Source organism: Balaenoptera physalus (assembly GCF_965194825.1).
Source record: "Balaenoptera physalus genome assembly, chromosome: X".
Taxonomy (NCBI): Eukaryota; Metazoa; Chordata; class Mammalia; order Artiodactyla; family Balaenopteridae; genus Balaenoptera; species Balaenoptera physalus.
The window spans coordinates 4,684,156-4,703,239 of record NC_138903.1 but is presented as its reverse complement, the minus strand read 5'-3'; the positions used below and the strand labels follow the sequence as shown (position 1 = coordinate 4,703,239).

Sequence of the window (19,084 nt, the reverse complement as noted above, 5' to 3'; positions counted from 1 at the left end):
CAAAGGAAACGTTCTATCGATCGAACAGGAGTGAGCAAACTGCGGCCCACTGTCTGTGTTTGTAAATAAAGTTTCGTGGGAACACAATCCTGCCCATTCCTTAGTTATTATTGTCCATGGTTGTGTTCCTGCCACAGCTGCAGATATAGCTGAAATGGAGCCCAAAGGTCCTTATATTTGCTCTCTGGCCCTTTATGGGAAAGTCTCACTGACCCCGGGTCTAGCGCTTCTGTTTATCACCGTTCACTTGGGAGCAGCAATAAGCTTCTTCTCGCTGGTCACCTGTTATGTCTGGTCATAGATGACTTCATTTCATCCCAGGAGATGTATTGTAATCGCCGCTTCATTTTTGGGAAGACTTGAGGCCCCCAGGTGTTGAGTCATTTCCTCAAAGTCACACAATGGAAAGTCGGGAGCCAAAATCCTGACTTCAACGTCAGTTCTACATTGTTCCTCACTGCTGTTTTCATTAAATACATAAATAAATGAGGATATAATGCAGGAGGAGGAAAAACCAAGTCCTAGATGAAAATGGAGATTGTTCAGCCGGTTGGTGGAAGGTAGAGCACGGACCCAGGGGAGCAGCCGGCCTTGCGTGGTGGTTGTCCTCAGAGCGGCAGAAACTGGGGGCAGAGCTCCTGTTTCCTCTGGGACACGGGGCAGCAGGCAAAGGAGGACTTCAGCTGTCTTAGTCCTGCTTCCAAACCCACCCACTTCCAAACCCACCCACATTTGCACTGCAGAATCTACTGACTCCCAGTGAAAGTCTACTGACTCCTATCAACTCACACCCTATGTTCACTGACTTAGTAGACATTTGGTCCTCTTCAGAATGTCCTTAAGATACTGGATCCATAGGGACTTTCCTGGTGGTCCAGTGGTAAAGAATCCGCCTTCCAGTGCAGGGGACGTGGGTTCAATCCCTGATCAGGGAACGAAGATCCCACATGCCGCGGGGCACCTAAGCCCACACGCCACAACTGCTGAGCTCGCACACCTCAATGAGAGAGCCCGCATGCCACAAACTACAGAGCCCACATGCTCTGGAACCTGCACGCCACAACTGCAGAGCCCACGTGCCCTGGAGCCCACACACCACAACTAGACAGAGAAAACCCACATGCCACAACTAGAGAGAAGCCTGTGTGCCACAACTAGAGAGAAGCCCGTGTGCCACAATGAAGAGCCCACGCTGCAATGAAAGATCCTGCGTGCAGCAACTAAGACCCGATGCAGCCAAAAAAATAATTAAATATTCTTTTAAAAAGACATTGGATCCATAAAACATTTGCTCCATAAGACATTTGCTCCACACCAAAATGTCCTTGATATCTGGTCATATTTGGTCCTGTCCAAAACAGCCATAGACATTTGCACCACACCAAAAGGTCCTTGATATTTGCTCATGTTTGGTTCTGTCCAAAATATCCACGGAGATACTTGGTCCATGCCAAAAAGTCCTTGATGTTTCGTCATATTTGGTTCTGTCTAAAATATCCATGGAGACATTTGATTCAAGCCCAAAGGTCCTTGATATTTGGTCCTGTCCAAAGCCATTTGGCATGGACCAAATATGCTGAAGGATGTTTTGGACAGACCAAATATCAAGGACCTTTTGGCGTGGACCAAATGTCTTACGGATGTTCTGGACAGGACCAAATGTCCTGCAAGGGTTCACATATATACACACATGCACATGGTGTTATTTCCCAACTTTGTTCTTTCTCCTTCCTGAGAAATGCTTAGACAGAGGTCTAAATCCTGAGCCCCTTCAAGAGGTCGCTCCTTCAAGCGCCCCTCCCTAACCCCAGGTTGAACTGGCTGCTCCCCTCTGGGCTCTGGTGGCGTGCCACCATTTGTTACTTAACATCCCTGAGCACTGTCTATTGTCCGTCTATCCCAATGGCCTGGGGGCACTTCAAGAACAAGCACCATGTCTTTTCTTAGCATGAAGTGCCCAGCTCAGTCTCTAGTGAAGAGAAAAACCACTCCTTAGAACCAACCTTGGCAGTCTCTAGTCAAATAACAGAAAATTCTAAAAAGAGGCATCGTTAGAAAACTAAGTTCCAGTTTCCTAATCTCTCTCTCCTATCCAAAAGCACTCTGTGAGGTTTGACTCTTCCCCCCCCACCCCCTGCTAACTGTTTCCAACATGTCCATCAGAACAAGGGAAGGATTTTCCAAGCTCCAGAGAGGGAGAGGGTAGCAACTGGGTCTCTTCTTAGCAGCCGAGGGGAGGTGGGGAGGAAGCAGAGGGAGACCTCGCCTCGCTAGAAATGGCAGTGCCACAGGGGCGGGCAATTGCAGGGACAGCCTGTCCTACTGAAGACGTCAAGTTAGAACATTAGGACTGGTGTGCCCCCAAAATGGGCAGAGACCATCAGATAGGAGACATGGGATGTGCGGCTGTCCCAGGAAGCTTAGCACCAGGCATAAAGAATGTAAGCCTGGAAACCTCCTTTGATTGTTACTACATCTTGGCTTGGGGAGACTCTGCATGGAAAGCCCCGCTGACAGGTTTATTGCCTCTTTGTACTTATAAGGGTGGCGTGGATGGCTGCTTCTGTTGCTTGTTTTGTTCGCGTTTGCCTCTGCTTGGCTTTTCTCTCTTCTGCTTTGCTGCCAAAGCCATCGGGCTTAGGTTTGTGGGAGTGCCTACAATATCATGAGTCCCTTACCCTTTCGACATCATGCTTCTGCAGTACACGGCTTGCCGGTACTCTTGTGCTCAAGGAAAGTATTTTTCTCTTCGATTCCCACAGATGGAGTTGCATTTTGGCTCTTATTATCCAGCTAGCCACCCAAACCCAAATCACTTGCACTTGAATTTTGGTCTGTCTTTAAGAATTTTTTCTTGCCTACCCTGCAGTTAAGTGTCTTTTTTGTGACCGCCAAAATCAGCTGCTTAGATAACCTTCCTCAGACCATTATTTTCACCATTTATTTGATATATTTTTAAGAAATCATTTAAAATAGAAAAAAAAAGTGAGTGACAAAGTAAAAATATTCTGCCATAGTATATCACCTTCTGCAAAGAGAGGAATTTGAAACTGTGGTAAACATAAAGAAAGGACATCTACGTGAAAGAAAAAAAGACGTTCATCACCAGGAGCATGAAGTCTTCAGTGTGCCCTGAATTTACCTAAATGTGATATTTGTGCTAATGACATACATTATATTTTATTTTTACTTGGGAGGTAAGACAGAAGTTTGGATCCCTGCCAACAAGTTGTTGAGTGCGAGGGTGATGCTGTATATTTCCAAGGACACAATTGCAGTTACATCAGACGTACTTTTCTACTCAGCTGATGCTCAAGTTCAAAACAGAGGAAGGGGGGTGTAGTAGAAAGAACATGAGGCTGGATCTCAGGAAAATGAGCTCTGCTGCTCACCAGCTGTGAGAACTTACATGCGTCTCGCAGCATCTTGGCCTCTGTTCCTCAACCTGTAAAGTAAAGGAGCGGGAGTTGACAGATTCTAAGATTACTTCCTGTTCCCGAATTCTCTGATATTATTTATCTACAGGACGATGGAAGAGAATGCCGAAAATATGAAGCAAGGTATAACCAAGCTGAGTCTATTCGTGGTCCAGCAGGTATCTCTGGGTTTGTAAAAATAAACAGGAGGACATGAAAGAAAGGCTTCCATGGAAAGTGAAACAAAGGAAATTAAAAGTCCTTCCTAGAACCTGACCAAACTACACTCATAATGTCAAATGCACTTGTTCATATTCAGATGGAGTCAATCTGAAGTAGACCTGATAGCAGCTCATTTTGAAAATGGAGGGGAATAACAGTCATATAGAATGATGTCAGTCATCCTAATAGTGTCAGTTTTGTATACAAAAGTAAATGTGACCAAATTTATATTGCTCCTTCTACCCCAAGGACTTGTATGAAATGAGCAGATCACGAGACCTTTTCTCTAATTGGGCTGATTCAACTCGCTCAACCAACATACGCAAGATGGACCAATACTGATGGAGTTTGTAGTCTAGTAGGGGAAATGGACCACACAGTAAAATATTAAAAACAGAGAACTTCCCTGGTGGTGCAGTGGTTAAGAATCCGCCTGCCAATGCGGGGGACACGGGTTCGATCCCTGATCTGGGAAGATCCCACATGCTGCGGAGCAACTAAGCCTGTGCGTCACAACTACTGAGCCTGCACTCTAGAGCCCACACGCCACAACAACTGAAGCCCAGGTGCCTAGAGCCCGTGCTCTGCAACAAGAGAAGCCACTGCAATGAGAAGCCCGTGCACCGCAACAAAGAGTAACCCCTGCTCGCCACAACTAGAGAAAAGCCCGTGTGCAGTATCGAAGACCCAACGCAGCCAAAATAAAATAAAATATTAAAAACATATAAGAAATCCATATGAAATTGTACAGCAGTTACAATAGGGAGAACAAGCATGTTATATTCATTTTATCCTTCACAATTTTAGGAACAAACAAAAATAAGTTTTCCATTGATAAACCTAGTTATTGATATTTCTCCTTTCCTGACTAAAGGAATGGAAAACAATGAAGAGAAAGAAAAGATTAAAATTAAATCCCATCTTTGATGAGGTGAATAACCACACAGATGCTGAACCCCAGTATATGAAGAAACGCTGCCAATTGAAGTAAAACTTGGGCAGTGTGAAGGGAACATACTGAGGGAGAGGGAACACCTCCAATATATTCTTCAGCATAGGTGGTAAAGCCCCAAAGGCAAAACCTTGCTTGAAAAGGCAAAGTGGGGACCAAAGGGCAGGATGCAGAAAAGAAGCAGGATCAGTCAGGGAAACATTCAGATGCAGCACCTTTGTGAGGTGCAGACCACACACATGTCATGATGGAGGAGAATTTACCGATGGTAACGACCCTGCAGTGCTGATCTTGGTGAGCAGAAAGCGTGATTGTTTTCACCCTTCCAAAAAAAAATGCTGGATTTTTGAGGCAGGGAGACCCCTGCTAACTGTCAGCAGGGACGTATTATAATGCAAAGTGCTGACAGGAAAAAAATGCTAGGAGACAACAGACACTGACATAGAGTGTGCAAGGTAGGTATAATTGGTACTCTCACAAACAGAAGGGGAAATACAGCAGGAAAAAATGAAGATAATGCAAAAGAAGATTTGACAGGAATAACATGAGGGTCACATAACCAGGGAGGAATCCACAATCTTTTCATGGGCTTACAGGGATGTTATGGGGAAGTCTCAGTTTCAGAGACAGATGTGGCTTTCTTTAAAAAAAAAAAAGTTTAAGATGACAATCAAAAAGAACTCATTTATTTATGTGTGGAGGAAGAACAGAGAATGGACAGGCATTTCTCAAAAATGAGAACATGACAGTACAATGGCAAATAATCGTAGTGAATACAAGTAGGCTGGCATTTCAAAAGAAATCAGGAAGAAGCCCTTTAAATGAACTTAGACATCAGGAGACCATGGACTTAATATGACAGGAGGGGCATATAAGCAACTAAGGACTATAAAAGTTTTGCAGAGATTTTCAAGAGAAGTATTAGGAAGTCTTAAGCCAAGAATGAGGTAAGGCATCTCAAAATAGGAAAAGTAACAAAAGGGCCTCTGAGTTAATATTATAGCCAGAACTCAGAGAGAAGACCTTACCTGTGTCCTTTCGGATTTGCTAGCCAAATATGGGAGGCCTTCACAGGTTCTTCTCAGGGCTGGCCGAGTGTTACTCTCTAGCCATTCCCCCCGCACACACAGCCCCCCCCACGCCCAGGGCTCAGGAAATTAGAGTTCTTATTTATTCTTTATAGCTGCCAGTGTCCTTTCCATCTCTTGATGTGTCTCTTGCTTTTTTGTCCCCAAAACTAAGCTATGGTTTGACAGTCATTCCTGAGTGCCAATTCCATGATACTCCTGGAAAAAAGGAATATACACTCATTAATTATTTAAGGACTTAAGTGGTAATCTGTAAGGGGGAAATATATAGGCAATAACAAACTTGAGAAATCAAAAATCTCTCCATCCCATGGCATCTAACTACTTCTCCTTTGCTTTGGAGCACTTCACATCTGTCTGCCTTCTGCAAACATTTGTCTTTGTTTAGGTGAATCTGACATTGTCTTTAATCCTTTTATGAAATAGAGATCGGGGGGTATGAGAAATAAATAATGGATTTTACTGACTTTTTCCTTCAGAAAAGCCACTAATTCCCAAAGTAGAACAATAGGTGAGAACTAGCTCCACTCAGGTAACTGCTTGTCTCAAGTAGGTAATGGAAACTTTGGGGACCCACCTAGCTTAGTAGGTGTCCTGTGCACACCAAGTTTGCCTTGGATCCTTGCTTCTAAAATTATGTGATGGCCATTGTCTTTTCACAACTCACCAGAATTAACTTGAATAACAAAATAGTCTCAATTTAAAATACTTCCTCTCATAATTCTTTTTCCTAATTGTTTGGCATCCTCTGCCTTCTCTCTCTCTTTTTTAAAAAAAAATATTTATCTATTTATTTATTTATTTGGCTGTGTCGGGCCTTAGTTGTGGCACGCGGCCTTCTCTCTAGTTGTGGTGCACGGGCTCCAGGGTGCATGGGCTCAGTAGTAGTGGCGCATGGGCTTAGTTGCCCCATGGCATGTGGGATCTTAGTTCCCCGACCAGGGCTCGAACCTGCATTCCCTTCCTTGGAAGGTGGATTCTTAACCACTGGACCACCAGAGAAGTCCCCGCCTTCTCTTATTTTTAAGTACTAACCTCCTCTGTTCAATAAATAAATAAATAGGAAGCAAGCAATTACAGGCAGACCTCATATTATTGCACTTCACAGATATTGCGCTTTTTAACAAATTTTCAAGATTTGTGACAATGCTGCATTGAGCAAGTCTATTGGCACCATTTTTCCAACAGCATTTACTCACTTCGACTCTCTGTGTTCCATTTTGGTAATTCTTGCAACATCTTAAACTCTCCACCAGCAAAAAGAATACAACTCGCTGAAGGCTCAAATGATGGTTAGCATTTTCTAGTAATAAAGTATTTTTATTTCATTTTATTTTTTAATATGTATTTATTTTTTTATTTGGCTGCATTGGGTCTTAGTTGTGGCACGCAGGATCTTCACTGTGGCACGTGGGGTCTTTCATTGCGGTGCATGGGCTTCTCTCTAGTTGTGGTGTGTGGGTTTTCTCTTCTCTAGTTGTGGTGCACGGGTTCCAGAGTGTGTGGGCTCTGTAGTTCGTGGCACTCGGGCTCTCTAGTTGAGGCATGTGGGCTCAGTAGTTGTGGCACCTGGGCTTAGTTGCCCCGCAGCATGTGGGATCTTAGTTCCCTGAGCAGGGATCAAACCACATCCTCTGCATTGGAAGGTGGATTCTTTAACACTGGACCACCAGGGAAGTCCCAATAAAGTATTTTTAAATTGGTGTATGTACATTGTTTTTTAGACATAATGCTATTGCACAGTTAATAGACTACAGTGTAGTGTAAACATAACTTTTACATGCACTGGGAAACAAAAAATCTGTCTTAGTTTCTTAATGCGATATTTACTTTATTATGGTGGTCTGGAATTGAGCCTGCAACATCTCTGAGGTATGTCTGTGTTAGCAGAAAACCCCAGAATGGGATGACTTTGATATCTTGTGCTGGGAAGGTATATGTATTTGTTCATAGCTGTAGTTTTTATATGTTCTTTAGGGCAACGGTCCCCAACCTTTTTGGCACCAGGGACTGGTTTCATGGAAGACAATTTTTCCACGGACCAGGGGTGGGTGGGGGATGGTTCAGGCAGTAACGCAAGCGATGGTTCAGGCGGTAATGGAGGTGATGGGGAGCAACGGGGAGCGGCAGATGAAGCTTCACTCACTCGCCCACTGCTCACCTCCTGCCGTGCGGCCCGGTTCCTAACAGGCCATGGACCACTACCAGTCTGCGGCCCGGGGTTGTGGACCCCTGCTTTAGAGTTCTTGTCATATATTATACCTTCGGCTGGCCAAATTGATTGTAAGATGAAAATAGCTACCAATAATCATAGTGTTTCATTATATCAAGGCGTTTCACAGACAGTATTTTATTTTTTTTAATTTTTTTAACATCTTTATTGGAGTATAATTGCTTCACAATGCTGTGTTAGCTTCTGCTGTATAAACAGACAGTATTTTAAATGCCGGGTGTACCATCACCTAAATAGTGTTAAGAACCATTGACTAGTTTTTTCACAAGGGAGAGTATCTCTTGGACTTTCATTTTTGCTTCCTCTTCTCTGACTTTGAGAAGTCAGGTAATTACAGGTAATTGTGAAATTAACATTTAGAAGAACCTTAAAATCCTAAGACCACAAGGAGGTTATAAGGGAAACCTAGTTATGGAGGAGAGATTTTCTAGCCTGGATAAGCTGCTTCTCAAAAGAGCTTACACATTGTCCGGACTAATCATCACTGGCAATGTTGAGAAATCATTATAAGACAGCAGAGATTTCCATCCCCAAGACTGAAAGTGAACACACGTTCTGATTTTTCAAAGACCAAGGAGAAGATGAATTGCACAAATGTGTGACCAAGAAAGATGGGGTGGCTGACAATATAAAATACCAGGAAGAGGTCAAGCGGGGACAGTTGAGAAGAGGAGGCTGGAGCTGGTGATTAGAACTCGCTTGAGATCGCTGAGGGAACGTGAGCTTAATGTCCCCCCTGAGGGTCATTTGGAGATGGAGTATTTAAAAAGGCGGTTGGTGAGCACTTAACTAAGAAAGTGGAGATCACTGTGAGTCACGGTGGGCTCATCATTAACAGGTCCTGCCAGACAAGACTCATTTCACTGGACTGACTAATAAATACAAGAAATGCAGTTGACTTGAAGGACACGATCTCCATCTGAGCAGGATTTTGACAGTGTTTTCAGTCCTAGCCTTGAGGACTGGGATCAACCAAGATCAACTTAACGTGATTGAAATTGATGATTAAGGGATGGATGTCCAGCTGGAGTATGTTTCTCATAGTATGTTTCTCTCTGGCTCTCCTGTTGGCCCTCTCCTGTTGACCATTTCAACTGGGGAGACTTGGACAAGGAAAGGGATAGCCTGCTGATCAGGGGTGCAAAGTAGTGATTAGCCAATACATTGAATGACACAACTGAGACCAAAAGAAACCAGGAATGAAAAAGGGAAAAGAAAAAACAAGGTCCAGAGGAGACTTGCTGGCCTGGGTCAATGGAATGAATCTAGCAAGATGGAAACCGATAGCAGCAAAGTGCCACGTTTTGCTCAAATACACCAGCCACTCAAGTACCAGCTTGCGGGGACAGGGCTGATCGATGGTAAAAACAAAAATAACCAGACATTTTAATTGACTGCGTGGCAATATGAGCCTTCAGCATAATCAGTCTAACCAAAACCAACCAAGCAAACAAAAACACACACAAAACCTCACATAATCTCACACCTCACACAACTACAATATAAATGAATGTTGATGTTGAACATGACAGAAATGGAAATAACCTTACTTTGGACCTCATTTTGTGATTGCATTCATTATAATAACAGAGAGCACGGTAACTACTTAAAATAGTCTTTCATATTTATATATGCACATCCTCAGTTAAGAGCAAAATTTGGTAAACCATGTAACTTTGGGTTTGGAAAAAACCAATTGCTGGAGTGTGAGTGACATCAGAAACTCTACTGAACAGATCATACCTGCAGAGTTGTGGAGGTTTGTCCCGAGCATCCAGTACGTAACATGTTTTCAGAGAAAGACCACTATGGTGGTTAGGAACCAAAAAAGGAACGGTTAAGTGGGAGAAAAGGAAAAGAGGACAAATCACTAGGAACTGGTGGAGATAAGGAGGGAGGTGAGGAGGAGAGACACAGCAGGCTAGAGGGATACACCTGTACTTGATGAGTCATATTACTGGGTGACTCTTCGGTGTTTCTGTGCCGAGACTTCTGAGTACAGCCAGCGATGACTCGCATGCTATAGCCACTGTGCTTGATCTCAGAAAGAACCTGCGTCATCGCACACTGTACTTTCCCTCTGTGACATTTAACACAACAGTAACTAAGTAACTACGTGAGCACTTAATCTCTCTGCCCATCTAGATGCTAAGTTAAGTCCATGGGAACAAGCACTGTGTTAGTCTCTGTCATCCTTGTATTCTTAATGCCTAGTGTACAGCCGTAATGAGCATGTACTAAGCACTCTATCAACATACTTGAATGAATTTTTTTTTACATTGCTCAGCAATTCAATAGCTGCCCTATATTGTGGAAATTTTTAAAACAGAAAATACAATGAAAAGAAATCATGCGTTTCATGTTAGTGAAAGGACATTGCAGCCTGCAAATGAAAGATATGTATCTCAATACAATATAAGGAATAATTTTGACAATTGAACACAGTTCATAAAGCAGATTATCAGATAAATCTCATCACACTCATAGGACATGTCACATTCTCTCCCCATAATGCATTAAGTTAGAAATCAGGAACAAAGAGATAAATAGAAAATCTCCATATAGAAATTTTAAAGCACACACTTAAAAAAAAAAAACAACTGTGTGGGTCAAAAAAGAAGTCATAAAGGAAACTGAAAATATAGATAAACAATAATAACACTATATACTTTTTAAAGGGGAATGCAATAAAGCAGTATTGAGAGGGAAATTTAAAGCCTTAAATGTTTATATGAGGACAGAAATAGGATGGAAATCAATGAGTTGAGCATCTAGCGCAGGGAGTTAGGAAAAGAACAACAGATAAAACTTCCGCAAGTCAGAAAGAATAAATTAGTAAGACTGGAAAACTTCTGGCAAGACTGAATAGGAGAGAGACAGGGGAGAGGGAAGGAAAGGGAAGAGAAGGGAAGAGTGGGAGAGGGGAGGGGAGGGGAGGAGAGGAAAAGAGAAGGTGGTGGGGGGAGAGAACAAATATAAACTATTTTTTTAAAGTATAGATGCTTCTGAGGTCAAGAAGATAATAAAATGATAGCATTTTCAGCTTTATAGCAATAAAGTTGAAAACTTAAACGTTCAAAATTCTAGAAAAATGTAACTGACTCAAGAAGAAATAAACTATAAAAACTGAGTCGTAAAAACAACAACAACAACAAAAACAAACAAACGATAACTTTCCCCAGAGAAAATCCTGTGCCCTATGGTTTTATGTGTTAAATCTCACAATCAACAAGTAATTCCAAACTATTACAACTCTTCCAGAGAACAAAGAAAACAAACTTAACTCATTTTTTTGAGACTGCCTAACTTTAATAACTAAATTATCCAAGGAGAATAAATCCTATTAAATATAGTGACAGACACCTTAAACAGAATATTAACAATCTAGCAAGCTATAAAGAATAGTAATCATGAAAAAAATGGATTCATCCTAGTAATGCAAACCTGTATCAACATTAGAAAGATCAATCTATTAATTACCAGGGGGAAACCTGTATGATTGTCTTAACTGATGAAGAAAAATCATTTGATCGAGTCAATATCTCTTCCTGACTTATTAAAAACAAAGATCCTTAGCAATTAGGGATAGAAAATAACTTTCCTACACTGACAAATAATATCTATCAAAAAAAAAAAACAAAACTGAGTTGAAACTCAGTATTATATTTGATAGTGAAAAGGTAAAAGTATTCCTGTTTAAGATCAGGAGTAAGAATGCTTTCTATTACAACCCCCATTCAGCTTTGTGTTGGCAGTACTAAAGGACAGCTCAATGATATAAGAAAAAATAAAATGAAATGTATGAATATTATAAAGGAAGAGGCTGTTATCCTTCAGAGCTTATTCATTGTCTACCTTGAAAACCTCAGATCTCAGAGAATATTTAGATAAATTGTTAGAATCGATGAGGGTTTATCAAGGTTGCTGGATACAACATAAATATTCACTATCACTTGTATATCTATATGCTGGCAATTATTAGATCACACGCTTTTAGAAAATATCTTTTGCAAAAGTCCCCAAAATATAAAGGATTAGTAATGAATAGAAAAAAAATTGGTGAAAAGACTTTATGGGGAAATTTTAAAAGTATATTGAAAAATAATAAACAAGATAAAAATAAATGAAGAGTTATAACAGTGGTACCAATGTTAAAGATGTGCCTTTCACCCTGAAACCATTAGTGAGGACCAGCCTGAACTGTTGGGGTCCAGCCTTTAGTTAGTCCTGGACTTGCAGTCACTCCTGGTTCTCAGCAGGGATGGAGTATCAATTTCCATCACTAACCTCAGAATTCATGGATATTACTCATCTGGAGATGCTTGAATCTGTCTATGAGAAGGGTGACAGAGCAGGAGACCAGATGCTGTGTTTCATCTTTCAATAAAATGGTTCTAGGAGCATGTGCATTTAAAAATACATTTAAAACATTTCTATACAGGCACTGCTGCAGGATCACAGCTGCACAACCAATTTTTTACACCAAGGAATATCTCACCCATGATGAATTCAGCGACCTTATTTTTCGTTTGTGCATATCTCCCCCCTTCGTATTTCATTCCTTAAATATGCCATTTGTGCCTATAAAGCGATGCCCATGACACTGAGATGCCACTGTCTTTATCTCCAAAGTGGTGACAGCTAATTTATCACTTTCATTTTTATCTGCAAGGAGTTTGTGGAACAAACTTACAGTCTAGAACCCTGTAATTAACAATTCCCTCTGATCTCTTCATCAGTATGTCTAGAACAGGCTGAGTCATGGAGAACATATTTTTGTTAGTGTTATCTAGATCAGGGCTGGGGAGGGCAGTGACCATGACTGAAGAACTAAACAAAATAAAAAATGGCACTTTCCAAAAATCCTGCATTGTATTTATTTTGAAATATTTTAATCACAGTGTATTGATTGGTACGGTCAAATTGTACCAATTGCCTGCTGATTTAGCTGCAAGAAGACATACTTTGGACAATAACAGTATTATATAATATAACATTAAATTATTACATTATATTTTATATATTATAACATTGTTATAACATTTTATAACAGTAAATGTTAAATAACTTAGTATTAAGCTAGAAGCAACTCTCAGCCATGAGTCTTGAGTCTTTGTTTCATGTCTAATGATACTTATCCTCTGCCTGTTCCTTGATATGTGATCCTGGCAGTGTCTGCAATGAGCTAGTCCAGAGCTTTAGCAAGCAATCCTATTTAGCGTTACTTTGAGGTGCAATCCTGGACATCTAAAGTTCAGAGGTCATGAGGCTGGCGGATGGACTTGGGAAAGGATTGAATGCAGGCTGCTTTATCAAGAGACAGGAAACCAAAGTTGTGGAATACAGTTCACATTTTCAGCTGTATCAAAAGCCTTACCTTTTTGCTTTAGGTAGCTTCATAGTACTGTCATGACTTACCATCCCAATCTGTAAAAATATTCCTTGGCTCAGATGGCCCAGAATTGATTCTTGAAAGTTTTTTTTTTCCCTTTGGTTTTGTTATGTCTTCTTTGTTGTTGTTTTTAATCTGGGAGGATCACTGTCATTTGTTCCTTTGTTAGATAATCTGCCTTTGATCAAACATCATTACCAACATTTGACCTAAATGGAGTCAATTATTGCTATTTTCTCATTCTTTAGTGGTAAATTCAATCTGGACAAGTTTATTAAAAGCAAACTAAAACTAAAATTAAACTTAAGGTTACTTTCTTTATTCCAGTAATTTAAATAACACAGAGTAAAACAGATACGTTTCCATTGTTGATTCTGGTTCTTTTCCCTTTTCTTTCAGAAAGAACTTTATATGATATTGCCCACTGAAGATGGAATTCAGCATGAAGACCATCTTGGGCTCCATCAAAGAGATCACTGAAAAGCCAAAGGGCCTCTAGGATGTCACACCTCATGATGTACAGAGGACTGCAGTGCACTCTACAGAATTGGGCTTGAAAAATAAAGAAGGCGGACAGAGTTTCCTCTCTTACTGGAATCTTCTGGAAACCATAGCCATGGGATATTCCTGAATGCCTCACATCCTTTAAGCAATGTTTAATGGCCACCTGTTGCATGAGGGCTCATCAGGGGAAAGGACCATTTCACGACAACCTAGTACCCTGGCCCTAAACTTTGGTGTCCAGGCTAGTGGGGCTGGGCCATGTGGAGAATTTGTTTTGCCAGGACAGGAGGTCTCGAGGGCCTGGAATCCAAGAATTTCCAGGAGGTCCTTCTCCATATTCCTGCCAAGTCCGTGGCCACCACACTGCAAAATGGCAGAGCCCAGGTTCATATTCTCCATACAGATCCCATGCCTTTTTCATTGTGCTGACTCTCTTTGCCGTGGTGGGGCTTTTTATGGCCTGGCAGGGTAAGGGCCTCAGCATTCTAGCCCCAGGTGATGGAGAGTCTACCTGCCTTTGGTTCCTCGAATCACTGACCTGGGAGCCCCATCACGTGGGGCCCCAAGCAGAGGCCCCAGGTAGCCACCTCTGGGATGTCATAGCTTAGGTGCTGCTGAGAGTTTGTCAATACTTGTATCTCCCCTTGCCTTAATGATCAATGTGTCCAAAGTCACAAACTCAAACCACAGCGCATGGAAATAATGACTTATCCTATGACTGCCATAAACGCACTCCAGTGTCTCAAATATGTTCCATCGATCATTCTTTAAGGTACAAAAGATGTGTGCCAACATAGAAACAGTCTCTATTCTGGGGAAGAAACTCCATGAATGTGTGTACTATTGACTCTCAGTCAAAGATGCCATTTTCCTATTTGCGGGGCATCGATGTTTTACACCAGGCCCTCTCTTCTTAGATAATTGCACTTGACACTTTGGCGTCTACATTCTGAAGGCTTGATGCTGAAGTTTCTACTGCCCTTCCACTAGGAGGACAGCCTGTGGTGCCCACAATGAGATCTGGTTCTTTCTCCTCATTCGTGGAGTGACTTGGAGAGCAGGGAGCTGATTTGCAGAAGGACCACTTGGTAGACAGGTAAGAAACTCCTCGTTTATTTACATGTAAGCTTAACCGTGGCAAAGATGGAAAAGCCTCTGGAAAGATTTCTTTTACAGAGCACATTTCTGTTGCCTAGGATATGAATCCTTAAAGTCTGTCTGAGTAGTCGGAGTTTACAAACAGGAATCTTCCCTGTTTCGCATGGTTCCGTGCTGGCGCGTGTTTGAAATGCCCTTTGAGTTGCTAATTATTTTGTTTGTATTCTGTGCTCAAACAATCACATGGGAGGGTTTTCACCTTGGTATTTTGGCTCCTAGAATGGTAGGTACACGAAAAGCTTTGATTCTCATCCAAGAGGTATCATGTGGGAGTGAAATCTCCAAAGAAGCAGTGGTAGGATGCCCCTTTGATGCTGTATTGTTTTTTTAATGGAACCCACATTCAGAATTCCCCAAGGAAGTAGCTGAGACAGTGATGCTGAACCTTACTTCAAAAGGGCTGTTCTCAAGTCTCCTTGAGCATGTTAATGTCCAGAATTATATAGGAGCTGCTTTGTAAAGCTCCAGGAGCACCACCTATGTAAATGGATCCACCAAGTGGCCCCATGAACTTGGACCACCATCTTGTTGGTGGTGCAGCCTTGACCCTAGGGGTGCAAGACTGGGGCTGCATCTAGAAGTTTCTGTGACGTCCATTGACCCCACCCATCATAAAAATCATTCTCTCTTTTCCTCTAGTCTTACTTTATGGATAAAAGCTTGGCTTGTTAAGTGAGTACGTCTAAATTAGACCCTGAAATTCTGAGTTTGGAGCCACCAAGAGAGCAATGGTTATTCTCTTCTTTGAAAACAAGAATAATTATTGTCTGGGGAAGTTTCATTTTAGAAGGTGAATGCAAAGAGGCCCAGCACGTACGGCCCAATAGGAGAAGCCCAGTCTATTCTGCATGCTGGATATATTCTTTCCACTCTCAGATGCAGTGTCAGCCCATCTACTGTGCAGTGCCCACTCCCCTACCCATGGGGACCCTACAATGATATTTTCTGCCGAAAAGGAAATATTTATTTTAAGAGGCCCTTTGCAGGCCCCTTCTTGCATTCTGCAGTGTTCCACAGCACTAAGCAAGTACTGTATCAACTTCTAGCTTTAAGTAGCAGCGTGCCTTCCAAAACCTGGTGTTACAGTATGGCTAAAGGTTGGGTGAATGGCACCTCATCGCTGAGCTAAGTCAGAATCTGTTGTCTAGAGCTACGGGTGTTTAGTAGAAAACTTATAAAATGATATATTTTTTTTCCGTTCAGATTTGCTTAAACAGGTGAAAGTGCTTTGTGCTTAGAAACTATGATTGTACCTTTCATGTTATCAGATGCAGTAGATTGTGTGCCTTAGTTGTGATTAGGGTTTAGAGGCTAATTAGCTTTTGCCAAGATATCTGTTCCAAAGAGCTGGGAGATCTGCCTTTGTTCCTAGAATGGGCGTCCCGTGGGGACATTCTTTCATACCCCCTTGGTTGCTCACTATGGTAGAGTCACCCTTGATACAGCTGCCAAGAGACAGTGACCCCTGTGGGCTTGGGGGAGGTGGAACACCAGGCCATCTGTGGACCATGAGGTGCAACGCCCACGTCCACTTCAAGAGCAGATGCCTTCAGGGGAGTTTCTGTGGGTGGCTGGCTGGTTGGTAATCGGGTAACTCACCCTCGTGTGATTTTGGAGGCGTCCACACCCTCCGTGTCCACATGGACTCCCCTGCCTCCTTTTCACAGACGCTTTGGGGACCAGGCTGTCTATTGGAGCCCTGCCGGGGGTTGAAGAAACGTAGTCAGTGTACAGGGCAATGTCCCCGGGGAGCTGCTGGTCTCAGTAGATCCTGGGAGTGAGTCAACAGCGTCAGCCAGCACGGGGATGCATGAGCACAATTTTGGTGATGATGAAAGATAGTCTTTGGCACATAAATCATGACGGAGGGAGACAGGCGAGTGACAACAGCATTTTGGGGGTGGGACCCTGGCAGCAGTATCTGTAAAGCTCCCCGGGTGGTTCCAGCGTGCATCTGAGGCTGAGACCAGTGGACCAGGACTTCCTGAGAAGCCCCGGACAGCTGGGCCCATCTGGTCATCGCGCCCGCCTGCGTCTCCTGAGCTCTGGCCCACCGCCCTGGCTCCTGACCCAGCCTCTCGCTGCTCTCCCACCTCCAGGCCATTTACCTTTACACCGAGGACCTGTGCTCTCTCAGCCTGTTCACCCGCCGTCTCTTCCACCATCCGGCCCTTCCCTGAGGCCGCCGTTACCCTGCACTGCTCCCCACTGCGTGGCCGCTTATCTTTGCCCTGAGCACCTCTGGGGAACGGCACTCACTGAGTTCTGGCTCTTCTCACCCACAGGACCTTCTCCATCATTCCCCTCCAGCCACCTCCATGGCCCTGCCTTGCATCTAAGTTTCATGCAGTGCCAAGACCCTCCTGAAATCCCAGATGCAAACCTCCCAGTCTCTTAACTCACACTCCCTGTGGTATTCCCATAGGATGAATCCTGCCCTTCGGAGAGCTCTCCCCCTGGGCTTTCATGCTCTCTCACATCACACTGTTTTATCTTCTTAATCCTCTAGTTGTCCCTCATCTGTGTCCTTGGGGGTTCCGACCCTTGTGTCCACCCCCTAAAGGTTGATCTCATTTTCAACCGTCTTCTCGGGCAGCTTATTCAATCCGGGCTTCAAAAAGAGCAGTTTTGTTCTGTACATTCCCATAGCACCTTGTGCTGTGCTGAGACCCACCACAGAGCATTCACATTGTCTATTTACTTGTCGGTCTCCCAGCCTGAATTAGTCAAGTTCTCTAGAGAAACAGAACCAAGAGGATCTCTATGGATACAGATGTATAGATCAGGGAATTTGTGTCTATCTATCTATAGCTATCTATAGCTAAATCTGTCTCTTGCTATATAGAGAGATGGAGGCAGATTTTGATAGATAGATAGATGGAGAGATTCAATAGAATTACAATTAGCTATTGTATAGATAAAGATCTATAGTAGTTACATACAGTTACATATAGTAGTTACATCTATAACTATAGATAGATGTATTTGTATGTATGTATCCATCTGGAGATTTATTTTAAGGAATTGGCTCATGTGATTGTGGCAGCTGGCCGGTCTGATGTCTGCAGGGTGGGCCAGAAAGCTGGAAATTCAGGCAGAGATTCTATGTGGCAGCCTTGAGAGAGAATTGCTTCTTCTTTGGGAAACTTTCATCTTTGCTTTTAAGGCCCTCGCCTGATTAGATATGACCCATCCACCATCCCACCATCCCCTGCCCAACCACATTATGGAGGGTAATCTGCTTTACTCAGAGTCTGCTAATTTCAATGTAATCACATCTAAAACAAACCACATGTGGACTAGCATTTAAATGACGGGGCCCCATAGCCTCGTCAACTGATACATAAAACTAATGATCACATCACAACACCCGTCTCAAGTACTGAGAGCAAGCATCTTACCCAGCACCTTATGTGTAAATACTTTGTGTCTAACTCCTATATAACGGTAACAGTAACAATGATCTGTACAGTTTACTGAGTTTATACTACGTACCAGGCTTTGTTCCTTGGCCTTTGCATGTGATATTATATTGAATCCTCACAACTATCTTTGAGGCAGGTAATTTTGCTTTATGTGAGGTGACTAAGTTCAAAAAGTTCCAATTTATAAACCAAATGGATATAATCAGTGAGTGGCAGGGCTGGGCTTTGATCCAGGTCTCTTGGATTCTAGCTATAACCCCGATATTCTAGCACTTTCTACTCTTTCCCTCACCTACATTGTTACATAGGGTATAATCCTATGCTCAGATGGAAGAGAAATGTGTCTTTTCTGCGTCTCTCGAATTGTTTCTGCAAATGAGTATTTATGAACAACCTTTCTCCTCTCAAGTGTGTAAAAAAAAAAAAAAATTCCTGGGGTTGCATTAAGCCTCTTATAACCCAGAGTCTCTCTCTTGACCCCCAGCTGCCTCTTGTTTTAAAACAATACTTGGAAGGAGATAAATCGATAGCTCTCTTGGCAGAGCCCTTACACGGGCATTAGGGTATCATTACCATAACATTATGCGTCAGGAAGCAGTTTTCCAAATGACACTTCAGTGAACCCAAAGAGCCTTAAATCAAAGAAGAGAGTCTTGGGTTGTGACCGTTTAGTGCAAAAAACATGCATCGACTT

General features: G+C 42.6%; 2 protein-coding genes across 4 annotated transcripts in view; both read left to right on the top strand.

The window, feature by feature from the left end:
• LOC309652462 (pseudouridine-5'-phosphatase-like) overlaps nucleotides 1–13,913 on the top strand; it is a 134,330-nt gene extending 120,417 nt beyond the window's left edge. The window contains exon 4 of the mRNA XM_082446307.1: nucleotides 13,703–13,913. Coding sequence (XP_082302433.1) covers nucleotides 13,703–13,783 — 81 coding nt within the window. The 3' untranslated portion in view covers nucleotides 13,784–13,913. The remainder of the gene's footprint in view (nucleotides 1–13,702) is intronic.
• Nucleotides 13,914–14,101: 188 nt separating this feature from the next.
• The window catches only part of LOC309652438 (neuroligin-4, X-linked), a 901,103-nt gene continuing 896,120 nt past the window's right edge, over nucleotides 14,102–19,084 (top strand). For all 3 annotated transcript variants that reach the window (XM_082446221.1, XM_082446220.1, XM_082446218.1), the window contains exon 1: nucleotides 14,102–14,903. The gene's annotated coding sequence lies outside the window, so the exon portion shown is untranslated. The remainder of the gene's footprint in view (nucleotides 14,904–19,084) is intronic.